Source organism: Rana temporaria, chromosome 12 (genome assembly GCF_905171775.1).
Source record: "Rana temporaria chromosome 12, aRanTem1.1, whole genome shotgun sequence".
Classification (NCBI taxonomy): domain Eukaryota; kingdom Metazoa; phylum Chordata; class Amphibia; order Anura; family Ranidae; genus Rana; species Rana temporaria.
Genome location: NC_053500.1, coordinates 130,868,805 through 130,896,781, shown reverse-complemented (window position 1 = coordinate 130,896,781; position 27,977 = coordinate 130,868,805). Strand labels below are relative to the sequence as shown.

The 27,977-nt window shown below is 45.6% G+C and overlaps 1 protein-coding gene across 1 annotated transcript; it reads left to right on the top strand.

The window, feature by feature from the left end:
* Positions 1-72: 72 nt before the first annotated feature.
* C12H17orf67 (chromosome 12 C17orf67 homolog) lies at positions 73-27,977 on the top strand. Its single transcript, XM_040330705.1, has 4 exons — positions 73-289; positions 12,693-12,793; positions 22,849-22,993; positions 27,320-27,977. Exons 1-3 carry the CDS (start codon positions 235-237, stop codon positions 22,963-22,965), a joined length of 273 nt encoding a protein of 90 aa, XP_040186639.1. The 5' UTR covers positions 73-234; the 3' UTR covers positions 22,966-22,993; positions 27,320-27,977.

Genomic DNA, 27,977 nt, shown 5'->3' with positions numbered 1-27,977 from the left:
TCTCCTTCTCCTTGCAGCTGATGTGTATGTAGTTGTGGGAGGGGGAGCCTCTGATGAATTCTTGGAAGGGTCACATCCCTGTGCGGATTCCGGAGACTTCGCACACCGTAGAGTCTCTCTCCAGTGAAAAAAAAAAAAGAAAAGTGCGTTTTTGCTGACGTTGGGACCTTAAGAGGTCTGATTCTTCCTAAGCGGTGTTCATTTACGAAACGGCAAGCGGACAGGAGAGCCAAAATGAAGATTTCCGTAGCCTTGATCCTTCTCGTGGTGCTTCTGGCAGTTTTCACCGGTAAGCGGCAAACGTAATATTGACGGAAAAATTTACTAGGTTTACTTAACAATTATTGTTAGCAAATTATATTATTTTTTTATCATTTTACTTTAAGTCTAAAAAATGATAGCAAATGACGTTTATTCTTTGTTATTGGCTATTCGCTAACGAGTTGGCTTCTTATGCCGCGTACACACCATCACTTTATGTGATGAAAAAAAACGACGTTTTTAAAAACGTCCCTTTAAATGACCGTGTGTGGTGGAAAACGTTGTTTTATGTCTTGTGAAAAATGACAAAAAAAAATTGAAGCATGCTTCAATTTTATGTGTCGTTTTTCAAAACGTCGTTTTTTACTTCACAGAAATTGACCGTGTGTAGCAAAAAACAACGTTTTTACACCCGCGCATACACACAATACACATGTATACAATATACGTACAACATTCACACTTCATACACATATATATAACAAACATACTCACTGCATACACATGTATACACCATGCATACACACTGCATACACATACATATAGTACACATGTATACAACATACATACAACAAGCACACACTGCATATTCATACATAAAGTACACATGTATACAATATACCTATACACTGCATACACATACACACACACACATATATATTTATATATATATAAAACAAACATACACACTGCATACACATGTATACAACATGCATACACATAAATACAGTACACATGTATACAAAATACATACAACGTTCATACTTCATACACATATAAATAACAAGCATACACACTGCAAACCCGTACATACACCATACATACATGTGCATACAAAATACATACACACTGCATACACATACATACAGTACACATGTATGCAACATACATACAACAAACACACACTGCATACTCATACATAAAGTACACATGAATACAACATACATACACACTGCATACACATACACACACACACACACACATACATATATATATATATATATATATATATATATATATATATACACACATGCACACACAACAAATATACACACTGCATACACATGTATACAACATACATACACACTGCATGCACATGTATACAACATGCATACAACATACATCCACATACATACAGTACACATGTATACAATATACATGCACACTTCATACACATATATACAACAAACATACACACTGCAGACACATGCATACAACATACATACACACTGCATACACATAAATACAGTACACATGTATAGAACATGCATACACACTGCATACACATACATATACATGCATGCAACATACATACACACATACACATACATACACACTGCATGCAAATATATACAACAAACATACACACTGCATACATATACAGACAAACAACATGCATACAACATACATACATTGTGAATATGCAAACACCTCTCTGCTGGCATCTTTAGTTTTAGTTTTACGGCACAATGTTCTTCATTGGCTTAAGTGAGTGACGGGGAACCTTGGCCCCCCAGATGTTTTGGAACTACATTTCCCATGATGCTCCACTACACTGCAGAGTGCATGAGCATCATGGGAAATGTAGTTCCAAAACATCTGGGGGGCCAAGGTTCCCCATCCTTAAACAAACCAAAATGTGACTTTTAAATGACAGATTTGATTCAGTAACTCAGTAAGGGAGAAATTCCAATTCATTTTAGACGGTGCATTGTTGTATTTTTCCTTATTGTAAAAAAAAAAAAAAAAAAATCTGCCAATTTATTACCATTCCAGCAAAGAATAGTTATTTTATTGGTGCGTTGTGCATTATTCTGTGCATTATCTTCACATTTGAGTAAACTCCGAAATATGTGTTTTCAATAAAGTGTACATAAATAATAAATGAGTATTTGATATATTAGTAATACATAACACAGGGCTGAATTGTAGGAGGGAGAGGAGAACTTTTTATAGGCAATGAAGAATGGAGACTCTTGTACATGTGGATTAGTGAAATTTGGTTTACATGCCATTTATTAAAAGTCTCACTAATCCAGACAATACAAAAAAAAAGTTCTACACAGCAGTTTGTAACAACCAATCAGAAATGTATTCCCATCATCATACTCTTAGTGGCTGACAACTGATCCTTGAATTAGTTTGATTTGTTGCGTGTCGAGGGCATCTAATTTTAAATGCAATTACATCCTAGTTTTTAAGAGTGCCGAATATAGTAAGCACTTGACCTCTTCGGTAAGGGAATCGGAAAGTGAAACCTTGCAGCTTCACTTCCTGGTTCCCTACTGCGCATGCGCGACTCGCGCTGCGCGACCCTACTGGTCCCTGCTGTCTTCTGGGACCTGTGTGTTTCCCAGAAGACAGCGGGGGGACAGAGGAGGGGCTGGGCGGGGTGTAGATACCGTAGGTGGCTCAGCTATCTATGCCCTGAAGTGGGAGCAAAATACCTGTATTAGATAGGTATCTGCTCCCCCCTGAAAGGTGCCAAATGTGACACCGGAGGGGGGGGGGGGATAGATTGCGAAAAGCAGACTTCCATTTTTGGGTGGAAATCCGCTTTAAGATAAAAAGCCTTCTGTGTGCAGCAGCCTTCCCAGCAACTCCTAACACTTACCTGAGGTCCCTCCCTGTCCAGCGATGTCCACGAGTGTCTCTGCCGTCCAAGAATCTCCCTCCTGATTGTCTGAGACACAGCAGCGGTGCCATTGGCTCCCGCTGCTATCTCTGCCATTCAGGAAGAAACCCGGGAGAGCAGCTGCTCTCGTGCACATCGCTGGATCAAGATGGGGGTCAGGTAGGTACAGGCCCGTCGCTACAGTACAGGCAAAACAAACAATTGCTTGGGGCCCCGAGCTGGCCTGGGGCCCCCAACTTCCCCTTTCCAGGCTGTAGCGTGGCCAAGCTCCTCTTCCTTCCTCCTGGAGTCCTGTCAGTCCGGCCGGTACCGCGCGTGGTACAGGAGATTCAGTTTTCTGTTCCCGGCCGGACTGACAGGAAGTGCACACTGAGTGCTCACTTCCTTTCAGTCCGGACGGGAACACAGGAAACTGAATCTCCTGTACCGCACGGTACCCAGCCCGGGCACTATCTGATAGGGGACTGGGGACCCATAATGATAGAACACTGGACTGACAGGAGGAAGAGGAGCTCGGCAACGCTACAGCGGCAGCCAACAGGGAAGAAGGGGAGGTGAGAATAGAAAAACATAGGGACTGGGGGGGGGGGTAAAAACATGGGGGTAAAAAAATAGTGTAGCGCTAACTTAGGCTTTGCATGCGGGGGGGGGGGGTGCTTGGGGGCCCCCAAGTTCCTTCAAACGGCCCTGGGTAGGTATAATGGCATACCTCCCAACTTTCTGAGATGGGAATGAGGGACACCTATTAGCAAAAGTATGTAGTTATAGGACACACCCCTACCACGCCCTCTTAAAGGCAAATTATACATAAAAAAAATAGTTAAACCAACAAGTACTTTTTTTACCACTACTATTCCTTTATATTGGCTTTGGAAATTTACAAATGTAGCAATTTAGAAATTGGATGAAAGGTTTAGCACTGGAAAACACTTTTTGAAAGATAAATAGAGCATTTTATATACATCTATATAGATCAGATCAAAATAAGGGACAATTGAGGAGGAAAGAGGGACAGAGGGACTTTGTTTGAAATCAGGGACAGTCCCCCAAAATCAGGGGCAGTTGTGAGCTATATAATGGGGGGGCTGTTGCACACAAAAGTTTTTTTTGACCTTATAGTGATACTATAGGTTCGATAAAAAAAATAAAATAAATAACAAACATGTCATACTTACCTCCACTGTGCAGGTCGTTTTGCAAAGAGTGGCCCCGAACATCCTCTTCTGGGGTCCCTCGGCGGCTCTCTCGGCTCCTCCATGCATTAGATAACCCCCTCTGGGAAGCTCTCTGCCAAGGTGGTTACCTTGCTGGCGCGCTCCTGTGTCCAGCATTCGGCGTCCATAGCCGCGTCATTGGATTTGATTGACAGCAGCGGGAGCCAATGGCTGATATAAATCTATCCAATAAAGAGGCGAGAAGCCCCGGAGAGAGCGACGGCGGGATCGCCCCCACGGAAATTAGGGGGGTCAGGTAAGTAAAACGGGGGGGGGGGGGCTGGGGGGCCATTAAGGTAAAAAAACATCTGACAGCGCCGCCCCCCCCCCCGAGCCCCCGTTTTACTTACCTCACCGTTCGAAAGTCCCGGGCGCGTGCTTGTCATCCTGTTCGGTTCCTAGCCTGGCCGTTGATTGGCTAGGCTGGGCGGATTGATAGCAGCACAGTCATTGGCAGGGGCTGCTGTCAATCACAGCGGATGACGCGGCGCGCCAGGGGGCGGGGCCGAGTGATACAGTCGGCGGCTATGGACGCCGCTGTATCACGGGAGCGCGCTCGCAAAAGCTTTCCACCACATGCGAGGCAGCTCACATGAACGTGGAAAGCTTTTGCGAGGAGGAGCCGAGACAGCCGCCGAGGGACCCCAGAAGACATGGATCCGGGGCCACTCTGTGCAAAACGAGCTGCACAGCGGAGGTAAGTATAACATGTTTGTTATTTAAAAAAAAAAAAATGTGCCTTTAGTGTTCCTTTAATTGTCTTCTACACGTGATCCATCTCAGACTTGGAGGATTAAAAAATGCCCTTGTGTACTTTAGCCGTATTCAGTAAGGTGGTGCAAAAATCAATTATATAAATACAAAGGGGAGGATTTACTAAAGCTGGTGGCACAGAATCTGGTGCAGCTCTGCATAGTAACCAATCAGCTTCTAGATTTAATTGTCAAAGCTTAATTGAACAAGCTGAAGTTAGAAGCTGATTAGTTACTATACACAGCGGCACCAGATTCTGTCCGCACCACTTTTAGTAAGTCTCCCCCCATAGCGTTGCGTCCCGTAACTACCAAATAAATGCTCCTTGACTGTAGCTGTAAACGCTCAGAAATAAAATGCTTCTTCTTCTTCTTCTTCTCTAACCCATCTTGAAGGTAGCAGCAGCTTGTTAAGCAGACTGAGCATTCCACTCATATCTTCTGGACGCTCTGTTCCCAGGAGGATGCTACTTTTCTGAAAGAGGACTTTTGTCCATTCATTTTTTTCAGCAGCCTTAAGTCAACATCCCTGGAACAAGAAGCCTTCTCCTGTTGGTGCGCTGAATCCCAATGTACGGGACAGGTCCCTGAGAAATTCAATAAGTGAATCTTGATGCATTTTCTAGACGATAGAAGGAAAGCAAAATATATTTATGAATGTTAATGGTGTGAGCAAATTATTTATATATATATATATATATATATATATATATATATATATATATATATATATATATATATATATATATATATATATTTATTTATTTGATAAAATATTTATAATATAAAATATTATAAAAAATATTATACTATTTAATTTTATAAATAACTTTATAAAGCATGATTTTAAAGAGAACCAGTCATGCAAGAATGAGTTTTCAGCCTTAACCACTTAAGGGAAGGATTTACCCCTTTAACCACTTAAGACCCGGACCAATATGCAGGTAAAGGACCTGGCCAGTTTTTGCGATTCGGCACTGCGTCGCTTTAACTCACAATTGCGCGGTCGTGCGACATGGCTCCCAAACAAAATTGGCATCCTTTTTTTCCCACAAATAGAGTTTTCTTTTGGTGGTATTTGATCACCTCTGCGGTTTTTATTTTTTGCGCAACTAACAAAAATAGAGCGACAATTTTGAAAAAAATCAATATTTTTTCCTTTTTGCTATAATAAATATCCCCCAAAAATATATAAAAAACGTTTTTTTTCCTCAGTTTAGTCCGATACGTATTCTTCTACCTATTTTTGGTAAAAATCGATTGGTTTGCGCAAAATTTATAGCGTTTACAAAATAAGGGATAGTTTTATTGCATTTTATTAATCAGTTTTTTTTTTACTACTAATGGCGGCGATCAGCGATTTTTTTCGTGACCGCGACATTATGACGGACACTTCGGACAATTTTTGGGACAATTGTCATTTTCACAGCAAAAAATGCTATAAAAATGCATTGTTTACTGTGAAAATGACAATTGCAGTTTGTGAGTTAATCACTAGGGGGCGCTGAAGGGGTTAAGTGTGACCTCATATGTGTTTCTAACTGTAGGGGGGCGGGGCTGGATGTGTGATGTCATTGATCATGCTTCCCTACATCAGGGAACACACGATCAATGACAGCGCCACAGTGAAGAACAGGGAAGCTGTGTTTACACACACCTCTCCCCGTTCTTCAGCTCCGGGGACCAATCGCGGGACTCCAGCGGCGATCAGGTCCGCGGGTCCCACGGCCACGGAGCTTCGGACCGAGTCGCGGGCACGCGACGTGGGCACGCGCCCGCGACCCGCGGCTGGGCACTTAAAGAGGACGTACAGGTACGTGCTTGTGCCCAGCCGTGCCATTCTGACAACGTTAATGTGCAGGAGGCGGTCCTTAAGTGGTTAAAGTGGTAAATGCTGCAAAAAAATGTTTTTTTTTTATACATACCTAAAGTGCCTGTTGCTAGGCAGATCGACCTAATCTGCCACTTCCTGATCCGCGGTCCGTCTTCTTTCTTCTCCTCCTCACGCTGCCTCCTGGGGAATGGGGGAGCGGTGTCTTCTGGGACCTTGTGTGTGTCCCAGGAGACATCGCCCATTCACGTCGCGCGGAATCGGGCGGTGAAGCCGCAAGGCAGCCGAGACCCGAGCGATTGCTCAGCTTCGTCTGCCATTATCGTGGGCACCCTGGACAGGTAAGTGTCCTTATTAAAAGTCAGCAGCTACAGTGTTAGTAGCTGCTGACTTTAAATGTATTTTTTTTTTTTTTTTAAACGGGACCTCCGCTTTAATGACAAGGCCATTTTTTGCAATATGGCATCGCTTTAACTGACCAGCCATGCAACGTTGTACCAGTGTTGCCAACCGCCAGTATTTTTACTGGCAGCCAGTAAAAATGGGCACTTTTCTCCTGCCAGTAAAAAATATGTCTGTGACTCTTGGCCGGGGCCATCCGAGTGCCTGCTACAGTATGTCCAGACTGTGTCGGCAGTGTGTCACGTAAAGCCCTGGTGCAAGGGAATGGAGCAGCCAGAGCCTCATGTGCAGGTCTGCAGGACAAGAGGAATGCAAGCCAGGAGTGGACTGTAGGGACCACCTGGCATAGAGAGGGAGGGTCACTGTGACTCAGGAGGGGACGTGTCATGTTGGTGAGGTGCCATCATCTGTGCTGCTGCACACTGCTGTCAGTGTTACTGTGAGAGTCAATTTCATGTATGTGTGCCACCCATTCTAATCTCTTGCCCTCTCGATTCCTGTACCTGAGCTAGTTATTTACTATATCGAAAATAAAATAAGAAATACGTTTTGCCTTAATATCTACATTAAATCACTTTGCTAATTGCATATTGTAACTTGTTTGTAGCCTAAATACTGAAATTTGCACTTAAAACTGTAATTTTGTAACTTTTGGATATGCCAGTAAAAACTTGGCTGTGCCAGGAAATTTTGGGTGTCGTGTCAGTAAATTTCAATCTGGTAGGGTGGCAACACCGCATTGTACACAAACAACATTTAGAGCCGGTTCACACTGGGGCGACTCGTCAGGCTACTCAGCCGCCTGACAAGTCGCGTCCCATTCTATTCAATTGAACTGTTCTAATAGGAGCTCCGACTTAGAAAAAGGTTCTTGTACGACTTCGGGGGCGACTCGGGCGACTTGTATTGACTTCTATACAGAAGTCATTTTGCAAGTCTCCTCTGAAGTCGTCTTCAGGTCGCCTTGCCGAGTCGCCCCCAAAGTCGTGCCGCCCCTGTGTGAACCGGCTCTGATGTCCTTGTTTTCCCACAAACAGAGATTTCTTTTGGTGGTATTTGATCACCTCTTTTTATTTTTTGCGCTATAAACCAAAACATTTTTTGAAAAAAAACACAATATTTCTTACCTTTTGCTATAATAAATATATAAATATCCCCCCAAAAAAAGAAACGAAAAAAAAAATGTCTTCATCAGTTTAGGCCAATATGTATTCTTCTACATATTTTGGTAAAAAAATTGCGATAATCGTTTATTGATTGGTTTGCGCAAAAATTATAGTTATAAAATAGGGGATATATTTATGGCATTTTTACAATTGTTTTGTTTTTTACTAGTAATGACAGTGATCCGCGATTTTTTGCGGGACTGCGGCATTGCGGCGGACAGATCGGACACTTTTGACACTTTTTTGGGACCATTGGCATTTAGACAGCGATCAGAGCTAAAAAAAAGCCACTGATTACTGTATAAATGTCACTGGTAGGGAAGGGGTTATCACTAGGGGGTGATCAAGGGGTTATGTGTTCCCTAGGGAGGTGTTTCTAACTTTGGGGGAGGGGAATGACAGGGAGTAGAGAGAGATCGCTGTTCCGGATCACTAGGAACAGCAGATCTCTCTGTACTCCCCTGACAGAACTGGGATCTGTCAGTTTACATTGACAGATCCCCGTTCTGGCTCCCTAAGGAGCGATCGCGGGTCGCTGGTGAACATTGCGGCCATCGGCCACGTGCATCAACTGTGGTGACGCGCCGTGGGCGCCCCCTAGAGCTCTTCAATCGCCCGACGTACGCCTAAGGCAATTCACGCAGCCGTGCCAATCTGCTGCAGTATAATGACAGCAGCTAGACAGTAAGCAGTTAAAGTGGTTGCAAAGCCTTAGGTTTTTCACTTTAATGCATTCTGTGAAGTGAATGGAGTTCAGGCCACGCATGCGCCGAGGATGAGGCTCTAAGCGTTGCTGTGCAGTGCTGGCTTCCTAATTGGTAATAATATTTGGGACCCGGGTTTCGATGGGCCAGTTTCTCAGAAGAGTTACGACGGTGTATCTCAGGAAACACCGTCGTATCTCTGTTTTTGGCCCCGGGTATCTATGCGAGTGATTCCTAGAATCATTTTCGCATAGATACGGCCAAGATCCGACAGGTGTAAGTCACTTACACCGTCGGATCTTAGATGTAATTCGACGCCGGCCGCTAGGTGGCGTTTACGTTCAGTTCTCATTTGACTATGCAAATGAGCCTGATACGCCGATTCCCTAACGAATTTGCGCCGCGTCGTCGTTGTTTACGTTGTTTCCGTAAGCGTAAGGTTACCCCTGCTATATGAGGGATAACCTTACGCCAGTCCGCCGTATGCCATGTTAAGTATGGCATCGGGTCCGCGTCGTCTTTTTCCGTCGGTTACGTCGTTTTACTAAGTCGTCCGCGAATACGACTTTACGTCAATGACGCTCACGTCGGCGTCATTGACGTTTTCCGTCATGAGCTGGAGCATGCGCACTGGGATTTTTTTTCGCCCGGCGCATGCGCAGTTCGATCGGCGCGGGGGCGCGCTTAATTTGAATACAAGCCGCCCCCTTTGAATTACGCGGCCATACGACGGGCCATTTACACTACGCCGCCGCAAATTACGGAGCAAGTGCTTGAGGAATACGGCACTTGCTCCAGTAAGTTGCGGTGGCATGGTGTAAATGGCTTACACTACGCCAACGCCGATTCTTTGCGAATCTGGCCCATAGTTCTCAGTCACTGAGGATACATGCATGCACCTGGAGGAGCTCTACTCTCCCATAGACGGCTTATAAAGCTTGAGCCGGCTGCAGACTTGCTGTAGGAATCCTCCCGGTAACAGGGAATGCTTTTCTGAAAGAAGACTTTTGTCCATTCATACCCACCAGACCAGATGTAATATTACTGAAGTACAGTACACACTCTTAGACACCACATTAATTTATTTCACTATTGTAAATGGCCTGCTATAAAATAAAGGGCAGGCAAGGCATAGGTGGTACACTTGTCTGGGTGCCTCGTAAAAAGCTATTACTCTATTCTAGACAGATAGAGGGGATGTGGCTGTTCTAAGGTTCATCTAGATGAGTTTTCACTTTGTGAAAGTATGAAAAATCCAGAGGCACCTAAAGCCCCATACACATGATCGGACTCCAAACAAACTTTTCCGTTGGATTTTTGTTCGAAGGGCGCTGGCCGTGAATTTGGTATGCATACACGCGGCAGGACTTTTTCAGACAACTTTCCCCAAATCACGTGTTTTTTTCAGGTCTTTACCGCCACCCTTTGGTCAACTTCTGTATTGTTGTCTGATCTTTTGCATTGGTTGTGAGCATGCGTGTTTGTACTTTGGACTAAAGTCCTATGGATTTCTGTACACACGGCAGCACTATTGTTGCCGGAAAGTTTGTCTGTTTGCTGAGCGAACTTTTGTCCGATGAAAACCGAAAAAGTTTGTCCGATGGAGCGTACACACTGTCGGATTTTTATAAAAAGCTGCTCGTTTTGAAGTTTGTTGTCAAAAAGTCCTATCGTGTGTATGGGCCTTTAGTGTAAAATGAGGTCCCCTGTCACATCTTCAGCACCCCCTTTTCCCATCGGTGTCCTCAGTCCCCCCTCCCTTTCACAGATTCTTCCCCCATCCACATCAGTTCTCGGTCTCTTCCTTGCATATCAGAATTCTTAGCACCCCCCGCCCCAACCTTCATATAAGATTCCCCCCCCTTTTTAAAAACAGAGTCTTCAGCCCCCCCTTCCCCATTAGAGTCCCCCCAAATCAAAGCCCTCAGTCCCCTGTCCTTTTCCCATCAGATCCTTCAGTCCCTTTTCCCTTTTACAGATTCCTCTCGAAGCACCTCAGTCTAAAATGGGGTCCCTTGTCACATCTGAATCTCCCCGCCCCCCTTTCCCATCTGTGTCTTCAGTCCCCCTCCCTTTCACAGATTCCTCCCCGTCCACATCAGAGTCCTCAGTCTCTTCCTTGCACATTAGAATTCTTAGCACCACCCACTCCGCTCCACCTTCACATCAGGTTTCTCCCTATTCTCACCATCTTTACCGTTAGAGTCTTTAATACCCCCCCTTTCAAATCAGAGTCCTCAGCCCCCCATTTCCCATTAGAGGCCTTCACCCCCCCACCCCATCAGAACCCTCAGCCCCTCCCTTTCCCAGCAAAGTTCTCCATCCCTCCTCCTTTTCCCATCAGAACTTTTAGTCCCTCCTCTCTTTCACAGATTCCTCTTGAGGCACCTCAGTCTAAAATGCCTTGTCACATCTGAATCTTCAGCCCCCCCCCTCTTTTCCATTGTTGTCTTCAGTCACCCCTCCCTTTCACAGATTACTCCCCCATCCACATCAGAGTCTTCAGTCTCTTCCTTGCACATCAGAATGTTTAGCACCCCCACCTTCACATCACATTTCTCTCCGTTCCCCCCATCGTTACCTTTGGGGTCTTCAGTACCCCCCTTTTCAAATCAGAGTCTTCAGCCCCCCCATTCCCATCAGAGTCCTCTGCCCCTTCTTTTCTCATCAAAGTCCTCAGCCCCCCCCCCCCTTTTCCAATCAGAGCCATTGGGAGGACTAGTGCCCAATAGCTGGTGTCATTCGGAGGAATAGTGCTTCCCTCGTTGGTGTCATTGTGAAGAATAGTGGCTCATTGTTGGTGTCATTGGGAAGAATATTGCCCAATAGTTGGTGTCATTGGGAGGACTAGTGTTCCCCTCGTTGGTGTCATTGGGAAGAATAGTGGCACATTGTAGGTGTCATTGGGAGGAATAATGCCCCATAGTTGGTGTCATTGGGAAGAATAGTGGCACTTTTTAGGTGTCATTGGAAGGAATAGTGTCCCTCGTTGGTGTCTGTGGCAGGAATCGTGTCCCTCGTTGGTGTCAGTGGGAGCAATCTTGCCCCATGGTTGGTGTCAGTGGGAGGAATAGTGCCCCATAGTTGGTGTCATTGGGAGGAATAGTGTCCCTCGTTGGTGTCTGTGGGAGGAATCGTGCCCCATAGTTGGTGTCATTGGGAGGAATAGCATACCTCCCAACTGTCCCTGATTTTAAGGGACTGTCCCTGATTTGAAGCAATGTCCCTCTGTCCCTCATTCTCCTCACTTGTCCCTCATTTTGGTCTGATCTATATAGATGTATATAAAATGCACTTTTTATCTATCAAAAAGTGTTTTCCAGTGCTAAACCTTTCATCTGATTTCTAAATTGCTGCATTTTTAAATTCCAAGAGCCAATATAAAGGAATAGTAGTGGTAAAAAAGCACTTGTGGGTTTAACCAATCGTATGTTTTTGTACAATTCTCCTTTAAGGGGGTGTGGCAAGGGGTGTGTCCTATGCCTGCATACTTTTGCTGATAGGTGTTCCTCATTTCCTTCTCAGAAAGTTGGGAGGTATGGAATAGTGTCCCTCGTTGGTGTCAGTGGGAGGAATCGTGCCCCATAGTTGGTGTCATTGGGAGGAATAGTGCCACATAGTTGGTGTCATTGGGAGGAATCGTGCCCCATGATTGGTGTCAGTGGGAGGAATAGTGCCCCATTGTCTAAAGTTAGGCTTTAATCTTCCTCTTGCATTTTTTTTTTAGATGCCTCGCCAATTGTTCCAGAAAGGCAAGCCAAACAGATTCTGCGTACAAAGCGCTCGGAGAGAGAACGGAAAGCTGGACATCCCGATGAACCAATGAGGGTAATTCTAATAACTGGACTTTTCTTATCATTGCAGGTTTCCTATAAACGGCCCCTGGATCTTCATATCGCAAAATCCTCTTTTATTTCACTGATCACAAATCACAAGGCCAAACTTTTTTGGGGGGGATTAGAACCCCTGATTTTTACTGCAGCCTGGTCTGTGCCCCCGTTAGGGAGATTCCCACTCAGTTTTTTGGGGTTGTGAGAGGAAATCTTCCAATGGGGACACTAGTTTTGGGGACTACCTGGGATTTCCCTACTCTGGAGGGATTTCCTCTCACTTCCTGTTTCAGCTATGGGACAGGAAGTAAAGGGAAATCTCCCCGAAGGGACACAGATGTAAAAAAAAAAAAAAACTGACTGGCGTTATAACTAGTGATGCACTGAAATTTTGACCGCAGAAAATGATCAGACGAAAATAGGTTTATTGGCGTTTTGCCAATAGAAAAAAAAGGTGCCACTAATGGACGCCGAAAAACGCTTTGCCTAGATTTCACCCGCATCAAAAATGCAACACGCGTACATTTTTTGATGTGTTCTTGCTACGTTTTCAATGCATTTCAATGGGGAGGTGCATTTTTGAAGCAGTCTTTTTAACTGACCAAAAATGCACCAAAAATGCAGCAAGCAGGATTTTTAACACCGCCATGGAAGTGTGTGAAGACATATATAGCGCCAGATTCACGTAGCTCAGCGGATCTATAGATCCGCTCGATCTACGTGAATTAAGATCCGCTCCCGCAAGTTTAGGAGGCAAGTGGCTAATTCACAAAACACTTACCTCCAAACTTGCGACGGCGGATCCTAAATCCCCCAGCGGAATTCAAATTCCGCGGCTAGGGGAGTGTCATATTTAAATCAGGCGCGTTCCCGCGCCGATTTAAATACGCATGCGTCGTCCGGGGAATTTCCCGGCGTGCATTGCTCCCACTGACGTCAATAGGACGTCAGTGGTTGCGACGTGAGCGGGACTTGCGACGCGCGTGTTCGTGAATTCGACGCGGGAACGCCGGCTATACTTAACATTGGCTGCGCCTGATAAAAGAAAGGGTAAGTATACGACGGAAAACCGCTACGGAAACGACGTAAAAACAATGCGACGGGTTCGCGTACGTTCGTGAATTTGCGTATCTCGCTGATTTACATATTATTTATCGTAAATCAGCGGGAACGCCCCCGGCGCCATTTTTAAATTTAAAAAAAGATCCGACAGTGTAACACAGTGTAACACTGTCGGATCTAGCCCTATCTATGCGTATCTGATTCTATGAATCAGGCGCATAGATAGGACCAGTTTACGTCAGAGATACGATGGTGTATCAGGAGATACACCGTCGTATCTCTTTGTGAATCTGGCCCATAGAATTTAAAGGGATGCCTTTTTCTTGGAGCTTTTTAAACCCAAAAGCACTTCAAAAGCTTCTCGGTGTGAAAGCAGCCTATCAGCCGAAAAGGTGCCAATAATAGCGAACAATAAATTCACATTTATTTTAATTCATGATGTTACTTAAAAAATTGAATATAATACAATTATATATAAAACTATATATATATATATATATATATATATATATATATATATATATATATATATATATATATATATATACTTTTGAGTGCATTCTGAAGTTTCGGTTCCAGAATTCTCATTTTGGTGCACCGCTAGTTATAACCCTCTCTGACTTTATCCAAAATGAAAAATGCCTTGAGTTTTACTTTTAGCCCTGGTTCACATTGCTGCGACTTCTCAAATGACTTGCTGCGACAAAGTCGCAAGGCAAGTCAAAACACATACATTTTTAATGGTGGCATCCAATAGGGGCGCCCGGGTGCCGCCCCCTATCCTTTCCACCCCCTATGTGCCACAGCCGCCTGCCCCCTATTCTTGTGTCCAGACCCTTTCAGGGCACCGGGCATATGACTTGGAGCGGCCAGTTTTATTTTTTTTGAACAACCTGATTATAGCCATAGGCCCAGATTCACAAAGCACTTGCGCCGACGTAGAACAAGATACGCCGACGTAAGTGCAAATGTGCGCCGTCGTATCTGCGCGCCGGACCCACAAACTAAGATGCGCCTAAAAACAGGCTTAATCCCGCCGACGTAACTTGCCTACGCCGGCGTAGGGTAGGCGCACATTTAGGCTGGACGCATGGTGGCGCTCACATTGATCAGCCATTCAAATATGCAAATGAGGTAAATACGACGATTCACAAACGTACGTGCGCCCGACGCAGGCTATGCGATGTGCGCGTAAGTTGTACGTCTGGCGTAAAGTTATGCCCCATAAAGTAGGTGCAACCCAGCAGCACACATGCAAAGGTCTGCACCAGGGAACACAAGCCGGCGTATTTTACGTATTTTACGTTGGACGTGTGTCTGGCTGGGCGTAGGTTACGTTCACACCGTAGGCAGTGATCCGGCGTAGTTTAGGCAGTTGTTCCGACGTGGTTGTGAGCATGCGCAGAGGGATGCGTCCACGTCCTGGCGCATGCGCAGTTCGTGATACGTATCTGTCTGGCGCTCGGCCCATCATTTGCATGGGGTCACGTCTCATTTGCATGGCTCACGCCCACTTCCACCTACGCCGATGTACGCTTTCGAAAACCAGCGCAGTTTTGGGAGCACTGGCTTTGTGAATTCCATGCTTGCCTCTCTGCGCTGCGTTGGCGTAGCGTACATTATTTGCGCTACGGCGGCGTAATGTGCGCCCACTCTCTCTGAATCTGGGCCATAGGCTCTAATAGGCTTCAAAATAGGATGGACTTGGGATGCATCAATAAAAAAAAAAACCTTCAATGTGTCAACAGAACTTGCACCATGTAAACCATATGTATAGCTAAAACTTTTTTTTTTTCAAATCTTTCATAGCATAGAGAAGGGTTATATTCTCTGCTGAGTTATTTATTTTTATTGTTTGCTATCTCTGTACCATTGGGGAAATTTCCCTGCACTTCCTGTTACAAGGGGACATCAGGAAGTTAGAGAAATTTTCAAAATAAGGAGAATTCCCCTCTTATGCCTCATACACACGATCGGTTTTCCCAAGGGGAAAACTGCCATGTTTGCTTTTGGTCAGGAAATGCGGCCGTGTGTATGCTCCATAGCAGTTTTACCGTCAGGAAAACTGCAAGAAAAACAATGAGAACTTGCTTTGTTTTTTTTCCTGCCGCGATTCTCTGCGTTTTTTTTGCTCGGCAGTTTTCCTATGGGAAACACTGCGGTGGATCATACACACGGGCCCAGATTCAAAGAGCAATTGCGCCTGCGTAACCATAGTTACGCAGCGCAATTGCTTACTTGCTCCGGCGTAACGAGTTCTCATGATTCAGAGAGCTCGTTACGCCGACTACAGCCTAAGATAAGGCTCTTATGTCACGCATATCTTAGGCTGCATTCTTACGCTGGCCGCTAGGTGGCGTTCCCGTTGTGCTCAGCGTATAGTATGCAAATTGCATACTAACGCCGATTCACAACGTTACGCGAGCCCTTTACGTTGTTTGCGTACGGCGGTTTTCGCGTAAGGCTGCCCCTGCTATTAGCAGGGGCAGCCAATGTTACTTATACCCGTCGTTCCCGCGTCGCAAAATTTGAACTTTACGTAGTTTGCGTAAGTGATTCGTGAATGGCGCTGGACGCCATTCACGTTCACTTTGAAGCAAATGACGTCCTTGCGACGTCATTTGCCGCAATGCACGATCGGGAAAGTTTCCCGACGGAGCATGCGCTCTATGATCGCCGCGGGAACGCGCCTAATTTAAATGATTCCCGCCCCCTACGGGATCATTTAAATTGCGCGCGCTTACGCCGGGCATTTTGCCGGAGCGCACACGCAATTTACGGAGCTACTGCTCCGTGAATCGCGGGTAGCGCAGAAAATTTGCGTGGGCGCAGGGCAAAAACGGTGCCCTGCGCCTACGTAAAAAAAGTGCAGATGTTACTGAATCTACCCCAAGGTGTTTCCCGACCAAAGCTGTCATGGCAGTTTTCCTGTCTGGAAAAACTGCCCTGTGTACACAGGAAAAGCAACTGAGCAGGTTCACGGTTTTCCCGGCGGACTTTTGACCGACAGGAAAACCGATCATGTGTGTACAAGGCATAAGACAGTAATCCCTGAAACAGGTGTCCCCATTGGAGTTCCACTTAACTCTTGTTCTGGGGAAACACTAACATTTTGGATTTCCCCCCACTTTCTTTCTTGTTGACACTTCTGAAAATACTTGTTGCCTGACATTCACTCTGACCCTTTAGCTTCAATATCTGAAGTAACCAAGCCAAAACTAGTCTGACTCTGCAGATAAAGACCTCTGATTTCTGAAAGCCCCTTCGGATCTACATATTCCTTCCAGGTGATCTACATATTCCTTCTAGGCCAGTGACTTAGAAGCATTGATGCCAGAAGATCAGAATAACAGCCAGTGAGATAGCATTTCCAGAAGGAGGTTTGCAATGGCAGACCTCGTGTTGCTTTATCTACAGAATTACAGTAACACTTCCACCCAAGCCCACAAGATGGCAGTATAGCTTAACAAATATACTATCTATAATTGTATCTTCTACTAGGACATTGTAACAGATTTGTAACAACTATTAAAAAACAACAAAAAAACAAAAAAAAAACAACAGTCTTCTCTCTGGCGATTTGTAGCTGACTACAGATGTTGTGCTTTAGCTGTTTGTAAGTCCGGGTTCACACAGGTGCACTGCGGTTTGGGTGCAGTGTGATTGGTCCAGATTCACAGACAGTGGCGCACATTACGCCGCCGTAACGCAAACAATGTACGCTACGCCAACGCAGCGCAGAGAGGCAAGCATGGAATTCACCAAGCCAGTGCTCCCAAAACTGCGCTGGGTTTCGAAGGCGTACGCCGGTGTAGGTGGGAGTGGGCGTGAGCCATGCAAATGAGGCGTGACCCCATGCAAATGATGGGCCGAGCGCCAGACAGATACGTATCACGAACTGCGCATGCGCCGAGACGTGGACGCATCCCCCTGCGCATGCTCACAACCACGTCGGAACAACTGCCTAAACTACGCCGGATCACTGCGTACGGCGTGAACGTAACCTACGCCCAGCCAGACACGTCCAACGTAAAATATACCGGCTTGTGTTCCCTGGTGCAGACCTTTGCATGTCTGCTGCTGGGTTACACCTCCTTTATGGGGAATAACTTTACGCCGGACGTACAACTTACGCGCACTGCGTCGGGCGCACGTATGTTCGTGAATCGCCGTATTTCACTCATTTGCATATTTGAATGGCTAATCAATGGGAGCGCCACCATGCGTCCAGCCTAAATGTGCGCCCACCCTACGTCGGCGTAGGCAAGTTACGTCGGCGGGATGAAGCCTGTTTTTAGGCGCATCTTAGTTTGTGGGTTCGGCGCACAGATACGACGACGCACGTGTGCACTTACGTCGGCGTATCTTGTTATACGTCGGCGTAAGTGCTTTGTGAATCCGGGCCATTGTATCTGCATTTTTGTGCGCTCCCATTGAATTTTTTTAGACCGCTCGTTTTCTGAAACCTCATTTAAACTCTTTCATGCCTAAGCTTATTTCTGACATTTGTTGCTTACAAGTTAAAATCCATATTTTTTGCTAGAAAATTACTTAGGACCCCCAAACATTATATATATATATATATATATATATATATATATATATTCTCTAGGGTCTTTTTTTTTATAAATATATATATTATTAAAAAAAATACCCTACAGAATAAAATGGCGATTGTCGCAATATTTTATGTCACACAGTAGTTGCACAGTGGTCTTTTAAAAGCAATTTTTTTTGTGGGGAAAAAATACACTTTCATAAATTAAATAAAACTAAACAGTAAAGTTAGCCCAATTTTTTTGTACAATGTGAACGATGATGTTACCCCGAGTAAATCAACAACTAATATGTCATGCTTTGAAATTGCGCACGCTCGTGGAATGGCGACAAACTACAATACCTTTAACACTTTAACATTGTTTAAAGTTTAGAGTTACAGAGAAGGTATTTTGCTAGAATTATTGTTCTCACTGATGAACGTGATGATACCTCACATGTGTGATTTGAACACCGATTCTCTAACGTACGCTTGCCCGCCGTAGTGTTTTAACGTTGTTTCCGTAAGCGATACGCGGCGTAAAGATAAAGATGCCCCCTAGGTGGCGTACTCAATGTTAAGTATGGCCATCGATCCCGCGTCGAAATTTAAAAATTTAACGTCGTTTGCGTAAGTCGTCAGTGAATGGCGCTGGACGCCATTTACGTTACAGTCAAAACAAATGACGTCCGTGAGACGTCATTTAGCGCAATGCACGTCGGGTAATTTACCAGACGGAGCATGCGCATTACGATCGGCGCGGGAGCGCGCCTAATTTAAATGATCCACGCCCCCTACCAGGATCATTTGAATTAGGAGGGCTTGCGCGGGTGGACTTTACGCGACGCCGCCGCAAGTTTACAGGTAAGTGGTTTGGGAATCAGGCACTTGCCACTTAAACTTGCGGCGGCGTAACGTAAAGGACATACGTTCCGCCGCCTCAGATCTTTAAGAATATGCCCCGTAGTCACTAGAATTGGGCCGAACACATACCCCCCCCCCCCCCCGCGCGCACCAGAACATCCGAACAGAGAAAACGTTCGGACCCGAGCCCAAACTCTATGAAAAATCAAAAGTGCCCATTGAAGGCTTATATGCAAGTAGTTGCCCATAAAACGTGTATGGGGGTCTGGGTACTGTATCAATGCAAAAAAAAAAGATAATTTTTAAAGGAGAAGTGATTTTAATGATGCTTATAGTGAATAGTAAATATAATGCCTGGGGGTCCCCTTAGTCTGCCTGTAAAGTGGCACATCTGTACTGTGTATAGAACCTGCTGAAGCAAAAATGACATGTATAAAGAAAACAAAATGCAGTGCCCTTTAGATCAGAGTGCCCCTTTCCATTGCAGTGCCCCTTCATATCCAAATGCTCCTTTACCTTACAGTGCCCCTTCACATCATAGAGCCCCTTTACATCACAGTGCCCTTCATATCATAGTCCCCCTTCCCATTGCAGTCCCCCTATCCATCACAGTGCCCCTTCACATCACAGTGCTTTACATTACAGTGCCCCTTCACATCACAGTGCCCCTTTACATCGCAGTCCCCCTTTACATTGCAGTGTCCTTTCACTTCACTGTGCCCCTTTCCATTACAGTGCCACCTTCTATCACAGAACCCCTTTTCCATCACAGTGCCCCTTTACACCACAGTACTCCATTACTTTACAGTCCTCCTTCACATCACAGTACCCTTCATATCACAGTGTCCCTTTAGGTTGCAGTCTCCCTTTACATCACAATACCTCTTTACATTACAATGCCCCTTTAGACTGCAGTCCCCTTTTACATTGTAGAGCCCCTTCACATCAGAGTGCCTCTTTCAATGGAAGCCTCCTATAGCAGGGCAGAGGCACTTATCATCCTGGATGTCCTCTCCTGGGTCTGCCGCCCAGACGCCACTGTCATCCTCACAGCAGGGCAGGAGGTGCTGCAGATCTGGACAGAGAGCAGAAGCTGTGCAACCTATTGGTGATTATCGCTTGTTAACTTGAAAAGATTCCCGCTCTCTGTCCATATCTGCTGCACCTCCCGCCCTCTGCCCTGCTGTGAGGATGACAGTAGCGTCGGGGCAGAAGATGCAGGAGAGGACACCCAGCAGTGCCAGCCGTGGTCCAGTCCAGGTCCGAACCACGGTCCACCATTTAGTGATCCCTGGCTATAGAGACCAATTTGAGTGACAGCTCCGAATCTGCTGGGGCTGCTGACATCACAATCAAGATGGTGGAACCCCCACTGCAAATTTCATGCCATTGGATGTCTAAACAATGAAAGCTTTACAGGTCGGTCACACTGTTTGGAATGTTTCTAAACTACCAACCAGAAGCTAGAAGCGCTAAAATGACTTGTGTAACAAAACTTTTTTATTGATATCCAAGAAGAGAGAGTGTTAGTTCATGATGCATGGGCTGACATTTCATTTAATGCACTTAAAAGACGCACATTGCAAGGGCCTTGTCAACGGCGCGTCACTTTGCGGTAACAGCATGGAAGGCCGTCATCGCATTATGTTCGTTTCATCAATGAGACGATGTATGTGAGATCGGTATTGAGTACAGCCTAATACAATTTGACGTTTGGATCTGCGTAATACTTGTTACCCGGAGCCGTGACTGCATTCCCTGCAATGTGCGTTGGTCTACTTTCATTTGTCATCACAAGATGCGTAAGCGATACGAGGTTGAAATGGCAACGTCCGTGAGAAATTAGATCTGCGCTAGTTGATGAGTAGGATTTCAAATGGTAATTAGAAGATGTGAGATTTTAAATCTATGAGTCAGGCTGCGAATGGCAAGCTTTCCTGAGGAAGTTGTAGGAGTTTTGTTGCTTAACAGCAACAAGGATGATTCATACGAGGCACTGGCATCCTTTAAAAGGGGAGCTTTTAAGGGGAAATTCTTTTTTTTTTTTTTATTAAATATGTTTTATTCTATAACAAATAGTGATTCTACTACTACTAGTGATTTTTTAATGATTAAAGCAGAGTTCCACCTAAAAATGGAACTTCCGCTTAACCCACTCCTCGCCCCCTTACATGCCACATTTGGCATGTAATTTTTTTGGGGGGGGAGTGGGGGCTTCAGGAGAAGGGGACTTCCTGTCCCACTTCCTCCTGCCGCCAAGGGGCTGGAAAGGTGATTAGCTTAATCGCCTTTTCACAGCCCCTCCTTGTAGGCGAGCGCCTGTCCAATCGGACAGCGCCGCGCCGCTCGCGCATGCGCAGTGCCGCTCGCGCATGCACAGTGGGTGCCCGGCCGTGAAGCCGAAAGCTGTCACTGCCGGGTGCCCACACTAAGAATGAAGACGCCGGCGAGGGGGAGCGAGGAGCGGAGCCCCGGCCGGCGCGTCGCTGGAGCCGTGGAGCAGGTAAGTGTCTGTTTATTAAAAGCCAGCAGCTACACTTTTTGTAGCTGCTGACTTTTAATAAACTTAAAAAAAAGGTGGAAGTCCCCTTTAAAGAATTGTTTAATAATAATAAAAAAAAAAATATGCGCCAGATTCACGATCGAGTTACGCTGGCGTATCTATTGATACGCCGCGTAATTTAAAAGTTGCGCCGTCGTATCTCTGCGCGGTATTCTGGGAACAAGACACGCCTGAAATATGGCTTCAGCCGACCGACGTAAGTCTTAGTACGCCGTCGTTTCTAGGGTGCATATTTACGCTGGCCGCTAGGGGCGATTCCATAGATTTACGCCTTGAATATGTAAAAGAGCTAGATACGCCGATTCACGAACGTACTTGCGCCCGCTACGCCCTTTACGTTAGGCTTACGTCCGGCGTAAAGTTACCCCTGCTATATGAGGCGCAGCCAATGCAAAGTATGGACGTCAGCAAGCGTATCTTTTTACGTTGTTTACGTAAGTCGTACATGAATGGGGTTGTGCGTAGGTTACGTTCACGTCACAGGCATTGGGCCTGGCGTATCTAATGGAGTAAATTCAACATGATACTGAGCATTGGCGCGCATGCGCCGTACGATCGGTGCTTCATTTGCATGGGGTCACGGCTCATTTTAAAAAAACACGCCCACCTTTTTCTCATTTGAATTAGGCGGGCTTACGCCGGCCGATTTACGCTACGACGCCGCAACTTACGGAGCAAGTGCTTTGTGAATACTGCACTTGCCTGTCTAAGTTGCGGCGGCGTAAGATAGATAGGATACGCTACGCCCAAATAAAGATACGCTCTCCTACGTGAATCTGGCCCAAAATCACTTTTGGGTAGATTGACCCTTTAAGCTCTTGCTGGCAGTCACATTATTTGCAGGACTTGGACTGTAACTGCGATGTCATGAAGATCTATGTTCCTGATGTAGCACAGTAAAAAAGCTCACCATGTCACCTTACTAACGTTTGACCCATGCCTTACCTATCTGACTTGATGTAGAGCAATACAAACAAAAGCTTTAAAGCACGGTTTAGATAAAACATGCCTGTTCTGTGTTTTTTAGGAGTATATGCTGTATCTCCAGCGTCTGGAGCAGAGATCAGAGGAACAATTCTATGAGCATTGGTGGAACCCCCATTGCCAGCCTCACTGCAATCGCAACATTGTCAACCCTGTTTAATAGCAGCAGGACAACCTGGCCTATGAAGGTATCCCTTTTCTGTTTCCTGAATTATGACCTTTGACAGTACTTTGGATTACGTCTCTCTCTGCAGCCTGCCTCGACCCCTAGCCTGTCTGACCATTCTTTTGTCTGCAGCTTGCTTTGACCCCCAGCCTGTCTGGCCACACTTCTTTCTGCAGCCTGCCTAGCCTGTCTGATCCACAATTCTCTCTGCAGCATTCCTAGACCCCTAGCCTGTCTGACCATACTTTTGTTTGCAGCCTGCTTCAACCCCCAGTCTGTCTGACCACGCCTCTACCTGCAGCCTGCCTCAACCCCCAGTCTGTCTGACCACGCCTCTACCTGCAGCCTGCCTCAACCCCCAGTCTGTCTGACCACGCCGCTACCTGCAGCCTGCCTCGACCCCCAGTCTGTCTGACCACGCCTCTACCTGCAGCCTGCCTCAACCCCCAGTCTGTCTGACCACGCCTCTACCTGCAGCCTGCCTCAACCCCCAGTCTGTCTGACCACGCCTCTCTCTGCAGCCTGCCTGGACCCCCAGTCTGTCTGACCACACCTCTCTCTGAGACTAAAGAGACTATATAAAAACATTTGAAAGGTTTTAATCCTTTAAACTACAAAGTAAAAGTTTTGGCTGGAGTTGTGCCTTAAGGCTGCGTTCACACTTATGCGAATTGGATGCATCCAATTCAGATATCTTAGATCATTCGTTCTACAGCCACTGCTTGTCTATGCAGTACGGCATGTGGCCAGAGGTGGGGGGCGCCGGTGACGCTTGGAATCACTCAGAGATGCTCGGAGACCACTCAGAGACCCTCATAGACACTCAGGAACAAAGTGTTTCCAAGTGTCTCAGAGTGCCTCCAATTGTCTCTCAGATTGTCTCTGAGCAGCTCCAAGTGTATCCTAGCATTGCAAGCACCCCCACCTCTGGCCAAATGCGGTACTGCACACCCCAAAGGCATGAATCCCACTCATCTTGCGAGACAACGCTCGCAAACTGAGTCAGATTTTTTTTTTTTTAAATAGCTCGTATTGCGAAATGCTCGTAAACTGCATTACTCCCAATCCAAGGTTTTACTGTATTAGACAGGGGTGTGAGGATCCAGAGCATGAAAAATTTCAGCAATGGATATTTCACATTTCAGTCATGATAGATTCCCTTTACAATCTGCACTAAGCCTCATGGCTTTTATTTATGTTCTCTAATTCCTTTGTGCAAAAATGCATCGATTTAAGTATATTGAAACAGGCTAAAAATACACTTTAAAAGTCCAAGTCACATTCATATGCAGCAATCCAGAGCAGCACATAATTATACTGCTGTGGATACATGACAGGAACACACATCGCCTGGGTGAAAACCTATTGTTTTTTTGCTTCTATTAAATCAGTGCTATAATTAATATGTAGCATTAAAGGTCTCCTGTAATTTGCTTGACATATCTCTTAGGAGTTCTAATTAAGTAGTGCTGCTTTATTTCTTTGCAGCTCTTGCACCTTTAAAATAACACTAAAGGCTACTGTCTGACAGCCTAAGCAACTACCAAATCCAGTTATATTCAAAATATTAACAACAACTTTATCAGTTCCCCTCAGCACATCCTCACCAGTGCCCATCAATTCAGGCTCACCTGTGCCCATCAATGCAGCGTGACCTGTGCCAATCATTGCAGCGTGACCTGTGCCCATCATTACAACTTCACGTGCCTACCATTAAAGCCTCACCGCACATTGCAGCCTCACCATGCCCACCATTTTAGCCTCACTGTGCCCACCATTGCAGCCTCACCGTGGCCCACCATTGCAGAATAACCATGCCCACCATTGCGGCCTCACTGTGCCCCTATTGCAGCCTCACCTTGCCCCACATTGCAGCCTTACTGTGCCCCACATTTCAACCTCACTGTGCCCCCATTGCAACCTCACTGTGCCCTACATTGCAGCCTCACTGTACCCCCATTGCAGCCTCACAGTGCCCCCATTGCAGCCTCACTTTCCCCCAAATTGCAGCCTCACTGTGCCCCAAATTGCAGCCTCACTGTGCCCCCATTACAGACTCACTGTGCCCCCATTACAGCCTCACTGTGCCCCCATTGCAGCCTCACTGTCCCCCAAATTGCAGCCTCACTGTGCCCCCATTGCAGCCCTGGGGTGGAGAAAGTGAGAGGGCAGGCCAGATCATGACTGGAGGAAGAGGAGAGCCACGGGATCGCAGAGCGGTATAGCACGCTGTTACAGCTTACATTACAATTGTCTCCACTCTGCTTCAGTCACACACAGCCCCGCCTCCTCCTGACTCTGCGCCTTTGATAGACAGAATGCATCCCAGCATTGGACCCGTGTCCTGTCTATCACATGCGTGGGGTTAGGAGGAGGCGGGGCTGTGTGAGAGTGAGCAGAGACAGTTTCAATGTTAGCTGTTACAGCATGCTATACCGCTCAGTGATGCGGTTCTCCTCTAACCCCATGCTCTCTTTCACCAGGAGAACGGCACCCGATCATCCCCACCCACCGGCAGGGTGCTCGCCCCCCCACTCCCAGGCAGCCCAGCTCCTCACAAGCCCTCATTTTCCACTTACAAAACGCCAACAGTTTGCGCAGCACTTTACAACATCAGGGAAGGCAGTACAGTCACAATACAATTCAATACAGGAGGGATCAGAGGGCCCTGCTCGTTAGAGCTTACAGTCTAGAGCGGAGGGTCAAGTGGAACAAAGAGTAGTAGATGTGGGGGATGATCAGATGGACAAAATGAAAATACAGTTGTTAGGTGTGGGTAGGATAGGCTTCTCTGAAGAGGAGTATTTTCAGGGATCCTCTAAAAGCTATTAGAGAAGGAGATAGACGGACAGCTTGGGGTAAGGCGTTCCATAGGCTTGGAGAGGCTCTGGAAAAGTCCTGGAGACGAGCATGGGAGCAGGTGATGAGAGAGCTAGAGAGTAGGAGGTCTTGAGAAGAACAAAGTGAATGATTAGGCTGGTATTTAGAGACTAGGTCAGTGATGTAGCTGTGGACAGAGTTGTGGATGGCTTTGTAGGTAGTTATTAGTATTTTGAATTTAATTAGTTGGGTGAGCGGAAGCCAGTGGAGGGATTGACAGAGAGGAGTAGCAGAGACAGAGCAGTTGGTAAGGTGGATGAGTCTGGCAGCAGCATTCATGATGGACTGAAGGGGGGATAGAGTATGCAGAGGTAAGCCAATGAGGAGGAAGTTGCAGTAATCGAGGCGGCAGATGACCAGGGAGTGAATTAAGAGTTTTGTTGTGTCATTGGTTAGAAAGGGGCGTATTTTGGGGATGTTGCAGAGGTTGAGGCGGCAAGATTTGGACAGTGATTGGACGTGAGGCTTAAAGCAGAGTTCAGAGTCCAGGACTACTCCTAGGACCTTGGCATGTGGGGATGGGCTGATAGTTGTGCCATCAATTTTGACAGAGAGAACAGGGGAAGAGGCACGTGGGGGGAAAATGATAAGTTCAGTTTTGGAAAGATTAAGTTTGATTTAGTGGTGTGACATCCAAACTGATATATCTGATAGTAAATTAGTGATACATCAGAAGAATGAAGGAGTGAGTTGAGGGGCAGAGAAATAGATTTGAGTGTCGTCAGCGTAGAGGTGGTATTGGAAGCCTTGGGAGGCTATCAGCTGACCCAGGGAGGAGGTGTAGATTGAAAATAGGAGAGGTCCAAGAACAGAACCTTGGGGGACCCCAAAAGAGAAAGGAAGAGGAGAGGAGGAAGTAGAGTAACATTAAAGGTGTGGTTGGATAAGTAGGTAGAGAACCATCGGAGAGTACAGTCACGTAGACCAAGGTGTGGAGGTTTTTGAGGAGGAGGGGGTGGTCAAACTAAAGCTACGACGCGGGTAATTTGAAAGTAAGCCGGCGTATCAGTAGATACGCCGGCGTACTCCCTATGTGGATCTGGCCCCTTGGTTCTAATTTTGCCCTTCATGTGCTTCGTCCTTGACAATAGTTACTCACAAATATAGGTGCTGCCAAAAACTGATGACATGAATAAGGCGTGATTGTGAAAGAGTGGGATATTTTTCTTTGGGAAGATAAAAGTCCAATTAAGAGTCACTGTCAATTTTTTCTTCGGCCATGTGTGTTCGCTATGGGTAAATGCAATTTTACAAAAAATTAACATTTTTAAGTAAGTTTACGATTTTGTGTTGGGCCTCATTCATACCCATCATGAGCAGCAGGTTGGATACCCCTATTGTGTTTGGTAATGTGTATTAATGTTGTACTTTTTACTGTTTTACTTTTTAATGATGCATTTTTTCCCAGCAAGTGGTGTTTTAGCTCCCTTTTCAATATTTCATTGTAAAAGACATGTTTCTCTTTTAGATCTGGATAAGGACCTCAAAGTACTCTCACCAAAAATAAGCAAGAATAGTTTTGAATCCTTCAAGCTAAATGCCCTGAAGTCTGAAATATCTATGTGAGCGAGGACACATGTAGTGGACCAAACTGCTTGTTCACGGTGGAAGTCAACTAAACCCGACCACCGACTTTGAAGTGGTAGCAACCAATTAACCTCTTAACATATTGAGTTATGTGTTCTGTTTTATATTTCAGAATGATCGGAATAACAAATGTCTATTAAGTGGAGTAAAGATATCTCAATATTTTCATGTGCAATACTGGGGCAATGCATTTATGCAATTACCTGAACCCTAACCCGCTGTGTGGCTCCAAAAATTGGGACTATACTTTCAAAAGTGGGTAACATTATACTTGCCTTGCAAAGAAGGGTACAGATTCCTTTTTTTTTTTTTGTAGAAGAATGGGGTATAGTGCAAAACAAGCTTTTGAAATTTTGACTATATAAAGTAAATTCCTGATAGTGTTCTGTTCTCATAACATATTAATGTAAAAAAATGTATAGGTACAACATAAAAATGCTTTTATATTAGGTACTGCATTGTATATCTGCATGAATTACTGTATAACCTTGGAAGCTTTAATTATACAGGCTACAATAAATTCACTGCAAATTTAAAAA

Bases quoted from the DNA above. Each gene is read 5' to 3' on its own strand.
- C12H17orf67 (XM_040330705.1), top strand. From the start codon at position 235: ATGAAGATTTCCGTAGCCTTGATCCTTCTCGTGGTGCTTCTGGCAGTT. The intron at 290-12,692 runs GTAAGCGGCAAA...TTTTTTTTTTAG, and splicing joins GCTTCTGGCAGTTTTCACCG to ATGCCTCGCCAATTGTTCCA. The intron at 12,794-22,848 runs GTAATTCTAATA...TGTGTTTTTTAG, and splicing joins ATCCCGATGAACCAATGAGG to GAGTATATGCTGTATCTCCA.